The sequence below is a fragment of the Palaemon carinicauda genome, chromosome 1 (assembly GCF_036898095.1).
Source record: "Palaemon carinicauda isolate YSFRI2023 chromosome 1, ASM3689809v2, whole genome shotgun sequence".
Taxonomy (NCBI): domain Eukaryota; kingdom Metazoa; phylum Arthropoda; class Malacostraca; order Decapoda; family Palaemonidae; genus Palaemon; species Palaemon carinicauda.
The window spans coordinates 287,126,399-287,139,940 of record NC_090725.1 but is presented as its reverse complement, the minus strand read 5'-3'; the positions used below and the strand labels follow the sequence as shown (position 1 = coordinate 287,139,940).

The 13,542-nt window shown below is 35.8% G+C and overlaps 1 protein-coding gene across 1 annotated transcript in view; it reads right to left on the bottom strand.

Annotated features, from left to right (window-relative positions):
* Positions 1 to 13,542, bottom strand: part of LOC137657460 (uncharacterized) — a 187,820-nt gene that overhangs the window by 42,219 nt on the left and 132,059 nt on the right. The window contains exon 4 of the mRNA XM_068391802.1: positions 4,207 to 4,313. Within this exon, the coding sequence (XP_068247903.1) occupies positions 4,207 to 4,313 (107 nt within the window). The remainder of the gene's footprint in view (positions 1 to 4,206; positions 4,314 to 13,542) is intronic.

Here is a 13,542-nt window from a genome sequence, read left to right as displayed (position 1 = left end):
GCATCCACAGAACCGCAACCTAGCAAGTGGTGTAACTGCATCCACAGAACCTCAACCTAGCAAGTGGTGTAACGGCATCCACAGAACCTCAACCTAGCAAGTGGTGTAACTGCATCCACAGAACCTCAACCTAGCAAGTGGTGTAACTGCATCCACAGAACCTCAACCTAGCAAGTGGAGTAACGGCATCCACAGAACCGCAACCTAGCAAGTGGTGTAACTGCATCCACAGAACCTCAACCTAGCAAGTGGTGTAACGGCATCCACAGAACCTCAACCTACCAAGTGGTGTAACTGCATCCACAGAACCGCAACAGTTGCAATGGTGTCATTCAGAACTTATAAATCAAGTCATGAGTGGATCCTTCGAGGTGAAAATAGCACCACTTGGGTCTCAATCTCTGAATCATTTCACTCGGAAGTGCTCTGACAGATCAAGGGAACATTACCTGGAAGCCGTTGCATATTATCATTATTATTATTATTATTATTATTATTATCATTACTTGCTAAGCTAAAACCCTAGTTGGAAAAGCTGGATGCTATAAGCCCAGGGGGGCCCAACAGGGAAAATAGCCCAGTGAGGAAAGGAAACAGGAAAAATAAAATATTTTAAGAAAAGTAACGACATTAAAATAAATATTTTCTATATAAACTAAAAAACTTTAACAAAACAAGTGGAAGAAAAATAAGACAGAATAGCGTGCCCGAGTGTACCCTCAAGCAAGAGAACTCTAACCCAAGACAGTGGAAGACCATGGTACAAAGGCTATGTCACTACTCAAGACTAGAGAACTATGGTTTGATTTTGGAGTGTCCTTCTCCTAGAAGAGCTACTTATATATAGATAAAATACCCTGCAATATCATACCGTGAACCTTGCCCTTAAAGTAAAGTCGAAAATGGATACACACACATGCTATAATACCTGGAAGTCAATTAACATATGGGTCCCTAAGTCTCTTAATAGTACCACGTAGACCTTGAATTGGAAATTAATGCCTAAGTGCTTTTACATCACCAGGACTTTCTTTTGGAAATAAAACAGAAAATGGATATATAAACATTTCCACAGAATCACCAGAAATACGTTGATGCTTAATACTGCAATCATAATGTATGACCAGTGCTTTCCTTAAACTATATATTGCAAACAGATACACAAGCCGGGAATTTCAGTAATTCGTGGATCTTAAATTACCATAACACTTACCAGAACCTTTTATATGGAAACATGTGCGCCATATCATTCACAATTTTGTTAGAACCATGAGACTAGCTTGATAGTCTATACTTTAATGGCGTTTGAAAATTATGCTTAATGAAGAAAATAAGGACTGTCATATGGGAAAACTACAATGAATGTCATTGTTCTTGACAAGAAAAGAACAACAAAAACTTCACAATTTTGTTAGAACCATGAGACTAGCTTGATAGTCCATACTTTAAAGGTGTTAGAAAATTCTGCTTAATGAAGAAAATAAGGACTGTTATATGGGAAAACTACAATGAATGTCATTGTTCTTGACAAGAAAATAACAACAAAAACTGGCGAAAGACAGTTCACATTCATTTTATACGATAAGCAATGCTGGTAACTGAACCACATTTGTTTAAAAGAACTAGGGATACCTATTAACTGTATGAAAAATATAAACCATTTTCTTTAGCTTTCGTCCGGTTTTCTATTCAACCTCCCATACTATACTTAATTTATTTTTATTGGAGAAAGACTTGTCTCATTTTAATCAGTTTTTGAGCACAAAGACAGCATTAAACCTATAACAATAATAGCTTTTTGACTTGGATTGAAGAGTCAGCTGAAATGAGAAAATAACTGATGCTAGGTAGACCAATTTCAACGGGGAACTACACAATCTCAACACCACAGCCAAAAAAAAAAAACTTTTAAAACTGGGCTAAATTAGTTGATATGACACTCCTAGGACAGAGAGAGAGAGAGAGAGAGAGAGAGAGAGAGAGAGAGAGAGAGAGAGAGAGAGAGAGAAAATAACTGATGCTAGGTGGACCAATTTCAACGGGGAACTACACAGTCTCACCACCACAGCCAAAAACACTTTTAAAACGAGAGAGAGAGAGAGAGAGAGAGAGAGAGAGAGAGAGAGAGAGAGAGAGATTTGAAAACCATTAATTTTAGCAAGACTTTCAACCTATTCGAAAAGGTTTGTGCTTAGCATATATTGGTAGTTTATCAAAAAGAAAAAAAAATATACGAAAACTATACAATTAATCATTCAATACACTAATCCTATAAAATATACACACTAAACCTATAGAGAACATTATACACTCTATACTTCGTGATTTTCGGGAAACATTTATATATAATTTTTTTTTTTAAAAAGGTCAAGACTATATATTTCAGGGTTGTGGTGGCCTATGTGGTAACATCCCTGACTGGTGATCACAATACTAGGGTTCGAATCTCGCTCAAACTCGTTAGTTCCTTTGCTCGCTGCAACATTACCATCAGTGTGAGCGACGGATAAGGGTTTGGGGAGCCTATAAGTATACCTGCTGAGTCATTAGCAGCCATTACCTGGCACTCCTTGGTTCCAGCTTGGAACTTGTCCGATGATCATATGTATATATGGTCAGTCTCTAGAGCATTGTCCAGCTTGGTAGGGCAATGTCAATGTCCCTTACCTCTGCCATTCATGAGCGGCATTTAAACCTTAGAAACTTTAATTTTGCTGTTATTAGATATTGACATGTCTCTTCTTATATATTCCAGATATTCGTATGAATTACACAAAGGAAATCTCTCTCTCTCTCTCTCTCTCTCTCTCTCTCTCTCTCTCTCTCTCTCTCTCTCTCTCTCTCTTATATACATATACATATATATAATATAATATATAATATATAATTTTATCTTAAGGTTTCAATTCTTTTGTGTGTTACCTTGAGAGAGAGAGAGAGAGAGAGAGAGAGAGAGAGAGAGAGAGAGAGAGAGAGAGAGAGAGAGAGAGAGAGATTTTGGGCTGTGAAATGTCACAACAAGAATTAGAAAGAAATGCTTTTACAGATATCTTGATTGTATCGATCATGTGAAAGGAGAGAGAGAGAGAGAGAGAGAGAGAGAGAGAGAGAGAGAGAGAGAGAGAGATCCTTTGTGTAATTCATACGAATATCTGGAATATTTAAGAAGAGACATTTCAATATCTAATAACAGCAAAATTAATGTTTCTAAGGTTCAAAGACTGCACATGACGATAAAGAATAACATGAAAAACAGTATTCTATACAAGATTTCTAAGATTATTTATAATTCCACTCTTAAAGGTTCAAAAGTCGCTCATGAATGGCAGAGGCAAGGGACAGTGCCATCACATGATCAGCGCCCAAGCCCCCCCCCCTCTCCTCCCAACCTAAGACCAGGGAGAGCCAGGCAATGGCTGCTGATGACTCAATAGATAGACCTATAGGCTCCCCCAATACTCCCCAAACTTAGCTCACAAGGCTGGTAAGGTTGCAGACACTAAAGGGACTATCGAGTCTGAGCGGGACTCCAACCCCCGTCTGGAAACACCAGACAGATTATCATTATTATTACTATCCAAGCTACAACCCTAGTTGGAAAAGCAAGATGCTATAAGCCCAGGGGCTCCAACTGGGAAAAATAGCCCAGTGAGGAAAGGAAATAAATAAATGAAAAGAATAAATTAACAATAAATCATTCTAAAATAAGTAACAATCAGGCCACAACAACCCCTTGATATAAATATCACCCTTAAAGAAGTTAATACATATCATAGGCATATTCCATCCACAAACATGATGCTTAAAATCGCAAATCCACCAATAAATCATAATGAATATGTAAATTAACCGAAGACATTCCGAAGGCCTAGAAATAACCCAATTATAGGTTGCCAAGAAAGAATTCTGCTAACTGTAACCTATACATAATAAACAATAAAATACATAGAGCGTAAGAAAACTAGTAAATTGCATATAAATAAATAAACATTAAGTAGCTCATTGATACATACTAAATAGATATGGATCTAACAGAAACCTATACACAAGGAATATACATTAAAATAAACTGAGCAAAGGAAAATTAATAAATCACATCTATATAGATAAGATTATTCAGTGAATTAACTCATTTAAATAGACAAGATTAATATCATTAAAATCCCAAAAACGTTTAACATGAAAATAGTTATGACTTAGTCTCACCTTTATGTCATCTAAGTCTTTGGTAGCTGCCTGGACGCTTGGAATGCACACAGGATGACACACCACCCATTTGGTCTGGCTGTTGACGATGTGTCGGCGGAGTTCATCTGTAAGAAAGGGGTAATTTGGATGGTTTTAAGTTCATTCTCAAGACAATTCTAAGGTAAATACCTTAGTTTGAGGTATTTTGCATGGTTTTGAGTTCATTCTCAAGACAATTCTAAGGTAATGACCTTAGTTTAAGGTAATTTGCATGGTTTTAAGTTCATTCTCAAGACAATTCTAAGGGAATGACCTTAGTTTGAGGTAATTTGCATGGTTTTGAGTTCATTCTCAAGACAATTCTAAGGGAATGACCTTAGTTTGAGGTAATTTGCATGGTTTCAAGTTAATACTTAAGAAAATTCTAAGATAATTACTTTAATTTGAGGTAATTTGCATGGTTTCAAGTTAATACTTAAGCAAATTCTAAGGTAATTACTTTAATTTGAGGTAATTCGCATGGTTTCAAGTTCATACTCAAGACAATTCTAAGGGAATGACCTTAGTTTGAGGTAATTTGCATGGTTTTGAGTTCATTCTCAAGACAATTCTAAGGTAATGACCTTAGTTTGAGGTAATTTGCATGGTTTCAAGTTAATTCTCAAGACAATTCTAAGGGAATGACCTTAGTTTGGGGTCATTTGCATGGTTTCAAGTTCATTCTCAAGACAATTCTAAGGTAATGACCTTAGTTTGAGGTAATTTGCATGGTTTCAAGTTATTTCTCAAGACAATTCTAAGGGAATGACCTTAGTCTGAGGTAATTTGCATGGTTTCAAGTTAATTCTCAAGATAATTCTAAGGGAATGACTTTAATGTGAGGTAATTTGCATGGTTTCAAGTTCATTCTCAAGACAATTCTATGGTTATTACCTTAGTTTGAGGTAATTCGCATGGTTTCAAGTTCATTCTCAAGACAATTCTAAGGTAATTTACCTTAGTTTGAGGTAAATTGCATGGTTTCAAGTTCATTCTCAAGACAATTCTAAGGGAATGACCTTAGTTTGAGGTAATTTGCATGGTTTCAAGTTCATTCTCAAGACAATTCTAAGGGAATGACCTTAGTTTGAGGTAATTTGCATGGTTTCAAGTTCATTCTCAAGACAATTCTAAGGTAATTGCCTTATTTTGAGGTAATTCGCATGGTTTTAAGTTCATTCTCAAGACAATTCTAAGGTAATTAACTTAGTTTCAGGTAATTTGCATGGTTTTAAGTTCATTCTCAAGACAATTCTAAGGGAATGACCTTAGTTTGAGGTAATTTGCATGGTTCTAAGTTCATTCTCAAGACAATTCTAAGGTAATTTACCTTAGTTTGAGGTAATTTGCATAGTTTTAAGTTAATTCTCAAGACAATTCTAAGGCAATGACCTTAGTTTGAGGTAATTTGCATGATTTCAAGTTAATTCTCAAGACAATTCTAAGGGAATGACCTTAGTTTCAGGTAATTCGCATGGTTTCAAGTTAATTCTCAAGACAATTCTAAGGGAATGACCTTAGTTTCAGGTAATTCGCATGGTTTCAAGTTAATTCTCAAGACAATTCTAAGGGAATGACCTTAGTTTGAGGTAATTTGCATGGTTTCGAGTTCATTCTCAAGACAGTTCTAAGGGAATGACCTTAGTTTGAGGTAAGTTGCATGGTTTAAAGTTCATTCTCAAGACAATTCTAAGGTAATGACCTTAGTTTGAGGTAATTTGCATGGTTTCAAGTTAATACTCAAGACAATTCTAAGGGAATGACCTTAGTTTCAGGTAATTCGCATGGTTTCAAGTTAATTCTCAAGACAATTCTAAGGGAATGACCTTAGTTTCAGGTAATTCGCATGGTTTCAAGTTAATTCTCAAGACAATTCTAAGGGAATGACCTTAGTTTGAGGTAATTTGCATGGTTTCGAGTTCATTCTCAAGACAGTTCTAAGGGAATGACCTTAGTTTGAGGTAAGTTGCATGGTTTAAAGTTCATTCTCAAGACAATTCTAAGGTAATGACCTTAGTTTGAGGTAATTTGCATGGTTTCAAGTTAATACTCAAGACAATTCTAAGGCAATGACCTTAGTTTGAGGTAATTCGCATGGTTTCAAGTTAATACTCAAGACAGTTCTAAGGTAATGACCTTAGTTTGAGGTAATTTGTATGGTTTCAAGTTCATTCTCAAGACAATTCTAAGGGAATGACCTTAGTTTGAGGTAATTTGCATGGTTTGAACTTCATTCTCAAGACAATTCTAAGGTAATTACTTTAATTTGATGTAATTTGCATGGTTTAAGGTAAACTTTTAAGATAATTCTAAGGTAATTTCGGTTTTAACGAAATGACGAGCTTCAAATTTAAGGGAATTGGATGTCTTAAGGTAATCTAAGATAAAAAGCAGCAGCTTCTAAGCTAATGGCCACTTGCTCAAGTTTAAACCTAGGGCTTTAACTATCATTATTATTAATGACGATTATCATTATTATTATTATTATTATTATTACTATTATTATCATTATCATTATTATTATTATTATTATCATTATTACTATTATTATTATTATTACCCTTATTATCATTATTATTATCATTATATTATTATCAATATTATTATCATTATTATAATCATTAATATTATTATTATTATAATTATTATTATTGTTATTATTACCATTATTATTATCATTATTATTATAATTATCATTATTATCATTATTATTAATATTATTATTATTATTATTATTATAATTATTATTATTGTTATTATTACCATTATTATTATCATTATTATTATAATTATTATTATTATCATTATTATTAATATTACTATTATTATTATCATTATTATTATCATTACCATTATCATCATCATCATCATTATTATTACATTCATTATCATTATTATTATTGTCTTTGTTGTTATTACTATCTCTTTCTTGTAACCATTATATCAATCATAATACTACTACTAATAGTATAATAAAAAATATCATTATTATTACTCCAAGCACAAACCATAACAGCTCAGTGCAGAAAACGCTACTGGGAAGTAACTGACTAGGCTAACTATAAAATAAAAATAAAGATAATAATAATAATAATAATAAAAATAATAATAATAATAATAATAATAATAATAATAATAATAATAATAATAATAATAAAGATGATAATAATAATAATAATGATGACGATAATAATAATAATATTAATAATAATAATAATAATTTTAATAATAATAATATTAATAATAATAATAATCATAATAATAATAATAAGATAACTAATAAGATGAATAACAGACAAACTACAATAAGAATGAAATAAAAAAGTTATTTCATAACCTAGTCACATTTACTGCGCACATGAGTCTTTTTATAGTTTATTTATGACATATTTGTTTTTGATGTTGTTAATAGTTTATATATGACATGTCTGTTTTGACGTTGTTACTTATTTTAGAATGATTTATTGTTAATTTGTTCTCTTCATTTATTTATTTCCTTATTTCCTTTCCTCACTGGGCTATTTTTCCCTGTTGGAGCCCCTGGGCTTACAGCATCTTGCTTTTCCAACTAGGGTTGTAGCTTGGATAGTGATAATAATAATAATAATAATAATAATAATAATAATAATAATACGCGGTGGAAGGCAGAGCGAGGTAAGGCCTAAATTGAGATCATGGTTAATATAAGCAACAATGAGTTAATAAAAGATGAATATTCCCTGTTTAGACTAATAGATAAAAACATAAAAAATATACCATAATATTAAAGAATTATAATAAAAATATTGTGCCAGACGGGATTCGAAAAATCTTTTAAAAGAAATTATCATTAAACCATTATTTTTTTTTTTGTTCCATCCAGTTTTTTAATCTAAATATATATTTATATAAATATATTTGTTAAGTTTAAACTTCTCCCTTCTCTAGATTCACAATTCACACCACGACAAATTTCAGCTATTATTATTATTATTATTATTATTATTATTATTATTATTATTACTAGCTCAGCTACAACCCTGGTTGGAAAAGCAGGATGCTATAAGCCCAAGGTCTCCAACAGGGAAAAATAGCCCAGTAAAGAAAGGCAACAATGTAATAAATACACTACGGGAGAAGTAATGAACAATCTAAATAAAATATTCTAGATATTTTAAGATAGTAACATCATTAAAATATACCTTTCATATATAAACAATAAAAAACTTAAAAGAAGACTAGAGGGAGAGAAATAAGATAGAATAGCGTGTCCGAGTGTACCCTCAAGCAAAAGAACTCTACCCCAAAACAGTTTTATAGAATAGCGTGTCCGAGTGTACCCTCAAGCAAATGAACTCTACCCCAAAACAGTTTTAGACCCAATAAAAAACTTAAAAAAAGACTAGAGGGAGAGAAATAAGATAGAAAAGCGTGTCCGAGTGTACCCTCAAGCGAATGAACTCTACCCCAAAACAGTTTTATAGAATAGCGTGTCCGAGTGTACCCTCAAGCAAATGAACTCTACCCCAAAACAGTTTTATAGAATAGCGTGTCCGAGTGTACCCTCAAGCAAATGAACTTTACCCCAAAACAGTTTTATAGAATAGCGTGTCCGAGTGTACCCTCAAGCAAATGAACTCTACCCCAAAACAGTTTTAGACCCACTAGGGGGAGAGAAATAAGATAGAATAGCGTGTCCGAGTGTATCCTCAAGCAAATGAACTCTACCCCAAAACATTTTATAGAATAGCGGTTCCAAGTGTACCCTCAAGCGAATGAACTCTACCCCAAAACAGTTTTATAGAATAGCGTGTCCGAGTGTACCCTCAAGCAAATGAACTCTATCCCAAAACAGTTTTAGACCCAAGAAAAAACTTAAAAAAAGACTAGGGGGAGAGAAATAAGATAGAATAGCGTGTCCGAGTGTATCCTCAAGCAAATGAACTCTACCACAAAACATTTTATAGAATAGCGGTTCCAAGTGTACCCTCAAGCGAATGAACTCTACCCCAAAACAGTTTTATAGAATAGCGTGTCCGAGTGTACCCTCAAGCAAATGAACTCTATCCCAAAACAGTTTTAGACCCAAGAAAAAACTTAAAAAAAGACTAGGGGGAGAGAAATAAGATAGAATAGCGTGTCCGAGTGTATCCTCAAGCAAATGAACTCTACCCCAAAACATTTTATAGAATAGCGGTTCCAAGTGTACCCTCAAGCGAATGAACTCTACCCCAAAACAGTTTTATAGAATAGCGTGTCCGAGTGTACCCTCAAGCAAATGAACTCTACCCCAAAACAGTTTTAGACCCACTAGGGGGAGAGAAATAAGATAGAATAGCGTGTCCGAGTGTATCCTCAAGCAAATGAACTCTACCCCAAAACATTTTATAGAATAGCGGTTCCAAGTGTACCCTCAAGCGAATGAACTCTACCCCAAAACAGTTTTATAGAATAGCGTGTCCGAGTGTACCCTCAAGCAAATGAACTCTACCCCAAAACAGTTTTAGACCCACTAGGGGGAGAGAAATAAGATAGAATAGCGTGTCCGAGTGTATCCTCAAGCAAATGAACTCTACCCCAAAACATTTTATAGAATAGCGGTTCCAAGTGTACCCTCAAGCGAATGAACTCTACCCCAAAACAGTTTTATAGAATAGCGTGTCCGAGTGTACCCTCAAGCGAATGAACTCTACCCCAAAACAGTTTTAGACCCACTAGGGGGAGAGAAATAAGATAGAATAGCGTGTCCGAGTGTATCCTCAAGCAAATGAACTCTACCCCAAAACATTTTATAGAATAGCGGTTCCAAGTGTACCCTCAAGCGAATGAACTCTACCCCAAAACAGTTTTATAGAATAGCGTGTCCGAGTGTACCCTCAAGCGAATGAACTCTACCCCAAAACAGTTTTATAGAATAGCGTGTCCGAGTGTACCCTCAAGCAAATGAACTCTACCCCAAAACAGTTTTAGACCCAATAAAAAACTTAAAAAAAGACTAGAGGGAGAGAAATAAGATAGAAAAGCGTGTCCGAGTGTACCCTCAAGCGAATCAACTCTACCCCAAAACAGTTTTATAGAATAGCGTGTCCGAGTGTACCCTCAAGCAAATGAACTCTACCCCAAAACAGTTTTATAGAATAGCGTGTCCGAGTGTACCCTCAAGCAAATGAACTCTACCCCAAAACAGTTTTATAGAATAGCGTGTCCGAGTGTACCCTCAAGCAAATGAACTCTACCCCAAAACAGTTTTATAGAATAGCGTGTCCGAGTGTACCCTCAAGCAAATGAACTCTACCCCAAAACAGTTTTAGACCCACTAGGGGGAGAGAAATAAGATAGAATAGCGTGTCCGAGTGTATCCTCAAGCAAATGAACTCTACCCCAAAACATTTTATAGAATAGCGGTTCCAAGTGTACCCTCAAGCGAATGAACTCTACCCCAAAACAGTTTTATAGAATAGCGTGTCCGAGTGTACCCTCAAGCAAATGAACTCTATCCCAAAACAGTTTTAGACCCAAGAAAAAACTTAAAAAAAGACTAGGGGGAGAGAAATAAGATAGAATAGCGTGTCCGAGTGTATCCTCAAGCAAATGAACTCTACCCCAAAACATTTTATAGAATAGCGGTTCCAAGTGTACCCTCAAGCGAATGAACTCTACCCCAAAACAGTTTTATAGAATAGCGTGTCCGAGTGTACCCTCAAGCAAATGAACTCTATCCCAAAACAGTTTTAGACCCAAGAAAAAACTTAAAAAAAGACTAGGGGGAGAGAAATAAGATAGAATAGCGTGTCCGAGTGTATCCTCAAGCAAATGAACTCTACCCCAAAACATTTTATAGAATAGCGGTTCCAAGTGTACCCTCAAGCGAATGAACTCTACCCCAAAACAGTTTTATAGAATAGCGTGTCCGAGTGTACCCTCAAGCAAATGAACTCTACCCCAAAACAGTTTTAGACCCACTAGGGGGAGAGAAATAAGATAGAATAGCGTGTCCGAGTGTATCCTCAAGCAAATGAACTCTACCCCAAAACATTTTATAGAATAGCGGTTCCAAGTGTACCCTCAAGCGAATGAACTCTACCCCAAAACAGTTTTATAGAATAGCGTGTCCGAGTGTACCCTCAAGCAAATGAACTCTACCCCAAAACAGTTTTAGACCCACTAGGGGGAGAGAAATAAGATAGAATAGCGTGTCCGAGTGTATCCTCAAGCAAATGAACTCTACCCCAAAACATTTTATAGAATAGCGGTTCCAAGTGTACCCTCAAGCGAATGAACTCTACCCCAAAACAGTTTTATAGAATAGCGTGTCCGAGTGTACCCTCAAGCGAATGAACTCTACCCCAAAACAGTTTTAGACCCACTAGGGGGAGAGAAATAAGATAGAATAGCGTGTCCGAGTGTATCCTCAAGCAAATGAACTCTACCCCAAAACATTTTATAGAATAGCGGTTCCAAGTGTACCCTCAAGCGAATGAACTCTACCCCAAAACAGTTTTATAGAATAGCGTGTCCGAGTGTACCCTCAAGCGAATGAACTCTACCCCAAAACAGTTTTATAGAATAGCGTGTCCGAGTGTACCCTCAAGCAAATGAACTCTACCCCAAAACAGTTTTAGACCCAATAAAAAACTTAAAAAAAGACTAGAGGGAGAGAAATAAGATAGAAAAGCGTGTCCGAGTGTACCCTCAAGCGAATGAACTCTACCCCAAAACAGTTTTATAGAATAGCGTGTCCGAGTGTACCCTCAAGCAAATGAACTCTACCCCAAAACAGTTTTATAGAATAGCGTGTCCGAGTGTACCCTCAAGCAAATGAACTCTACCCCAAAACAGTTTTATAGAATAGCGTGTCCGAGTGTACCCTCAAGCAAATGAACTCTACCCCAAAACAGTTTTAGACCCACTAGGGGGAGAGAAATAAGATAGAATAGCGTGTCCGAGTGTATCCTCAAGCAAATGAACTCTACCCCAAAACATTTTATAGAATAGCGGTTCCAAGTGTACCCTCAAGCGAATGAACTCTACCCCAAAACAGTTTTATAGAATAGCGTGTCCGAGTGTACCCTCAAGCAAATGAACTCTATCCCAAAACAGTTTTAGACCCAAGAAAAAACTTAAAAAAAGACTAGGGGGAGAGAAATAAGATAGAATAGCGTGTCCGAGTGTATCCTCAAGCAAATGAACTCTACCCCAAAACATTTTATAGAATAGCGGTTCCAAGTGTACCCTCAAGCGAATGAACTCTACCCCAAAACAGTTTTATAGAATAGCGTGTCCGAGTGTACCCTCAAGCAAATGAACTCTATCCCAAAACAGTTTTAGACCCAAGAAAAAACTTAAAAAAAGACTAGGGGGAGAGAAATAAGATAGAATAGCGTGTCCGAGTGTATCCTCAAGCAAATGAACTCTACCCCAAAACATTTTATAGAATAGCGGTTCCAAGTGTACCCTCAAGCGAATGAACTCTACCCCAAAACAGTTTTATAGAATAGCGTGTCCGAGTGTACCCTCAAGCAAATGAACTCTACCCCAAAACAGTTTTAGACCCACTAGGGGGAGAGAAATAAGATAGAATAGCGTGTCCGAGTGTATCCTCAAGCAAATGAACTCTACCCCAAAACATTTTATAGAATAGCGGTTCCAAGTGTACCCTCAAGCGAATGAACTCTACCCCAAAACAGTTTTATAGAATAGCGTGTCCGAGTGTACCCTCAAGCAAATGAACTCTATCCCAAAACAGTTTTAGACCCAAGAAAAAACTTAAAAAAAGACTAGGGGGAGAGAAATAAGATAGAATAGCGTGTCCGAGTGTATCCTCAAGCAAATGAACTCTACCCCAAAACATTTTATAGAATAGCGGTTCCAAGTGTACCCTCAAGCGAATGAACTCTACCCCAAAACAGTTTTATAGAATAGCGTGTCCGAGTGTACCCTCAAGCGAATGAACTCTACCCCAAAACAGTTTTATAGAATAGCGTGTCCGAGTGTACCCTCGAGCAAATGAACTCTACCCCAAAACAGTTTTAGACCCAAGAAAAAACTTAAAAAAAGACTAGAGGGAGAGAAATAAGATAGAATAGCGTGTCCGAGTGTACCCTCAAGCAAATGAAATCTACCCCAAAACAGTTTTATAGAATAGCGTGTCCGAGTGTACCCTCAAGCAAATGAACTCTATCCCAAAACAGTTTTAGACCCAAGAAAAAACTTAAAAAAAGACTAGGGGGAGAGAAATAAGATAGAATAGCGTGTCCGAGTGTATCCTCAAGCAAATGAACTCTACCCCAAAACATTTTATAGAATAGCGGTTCCAAGTGTACCCTCAAGCGAATG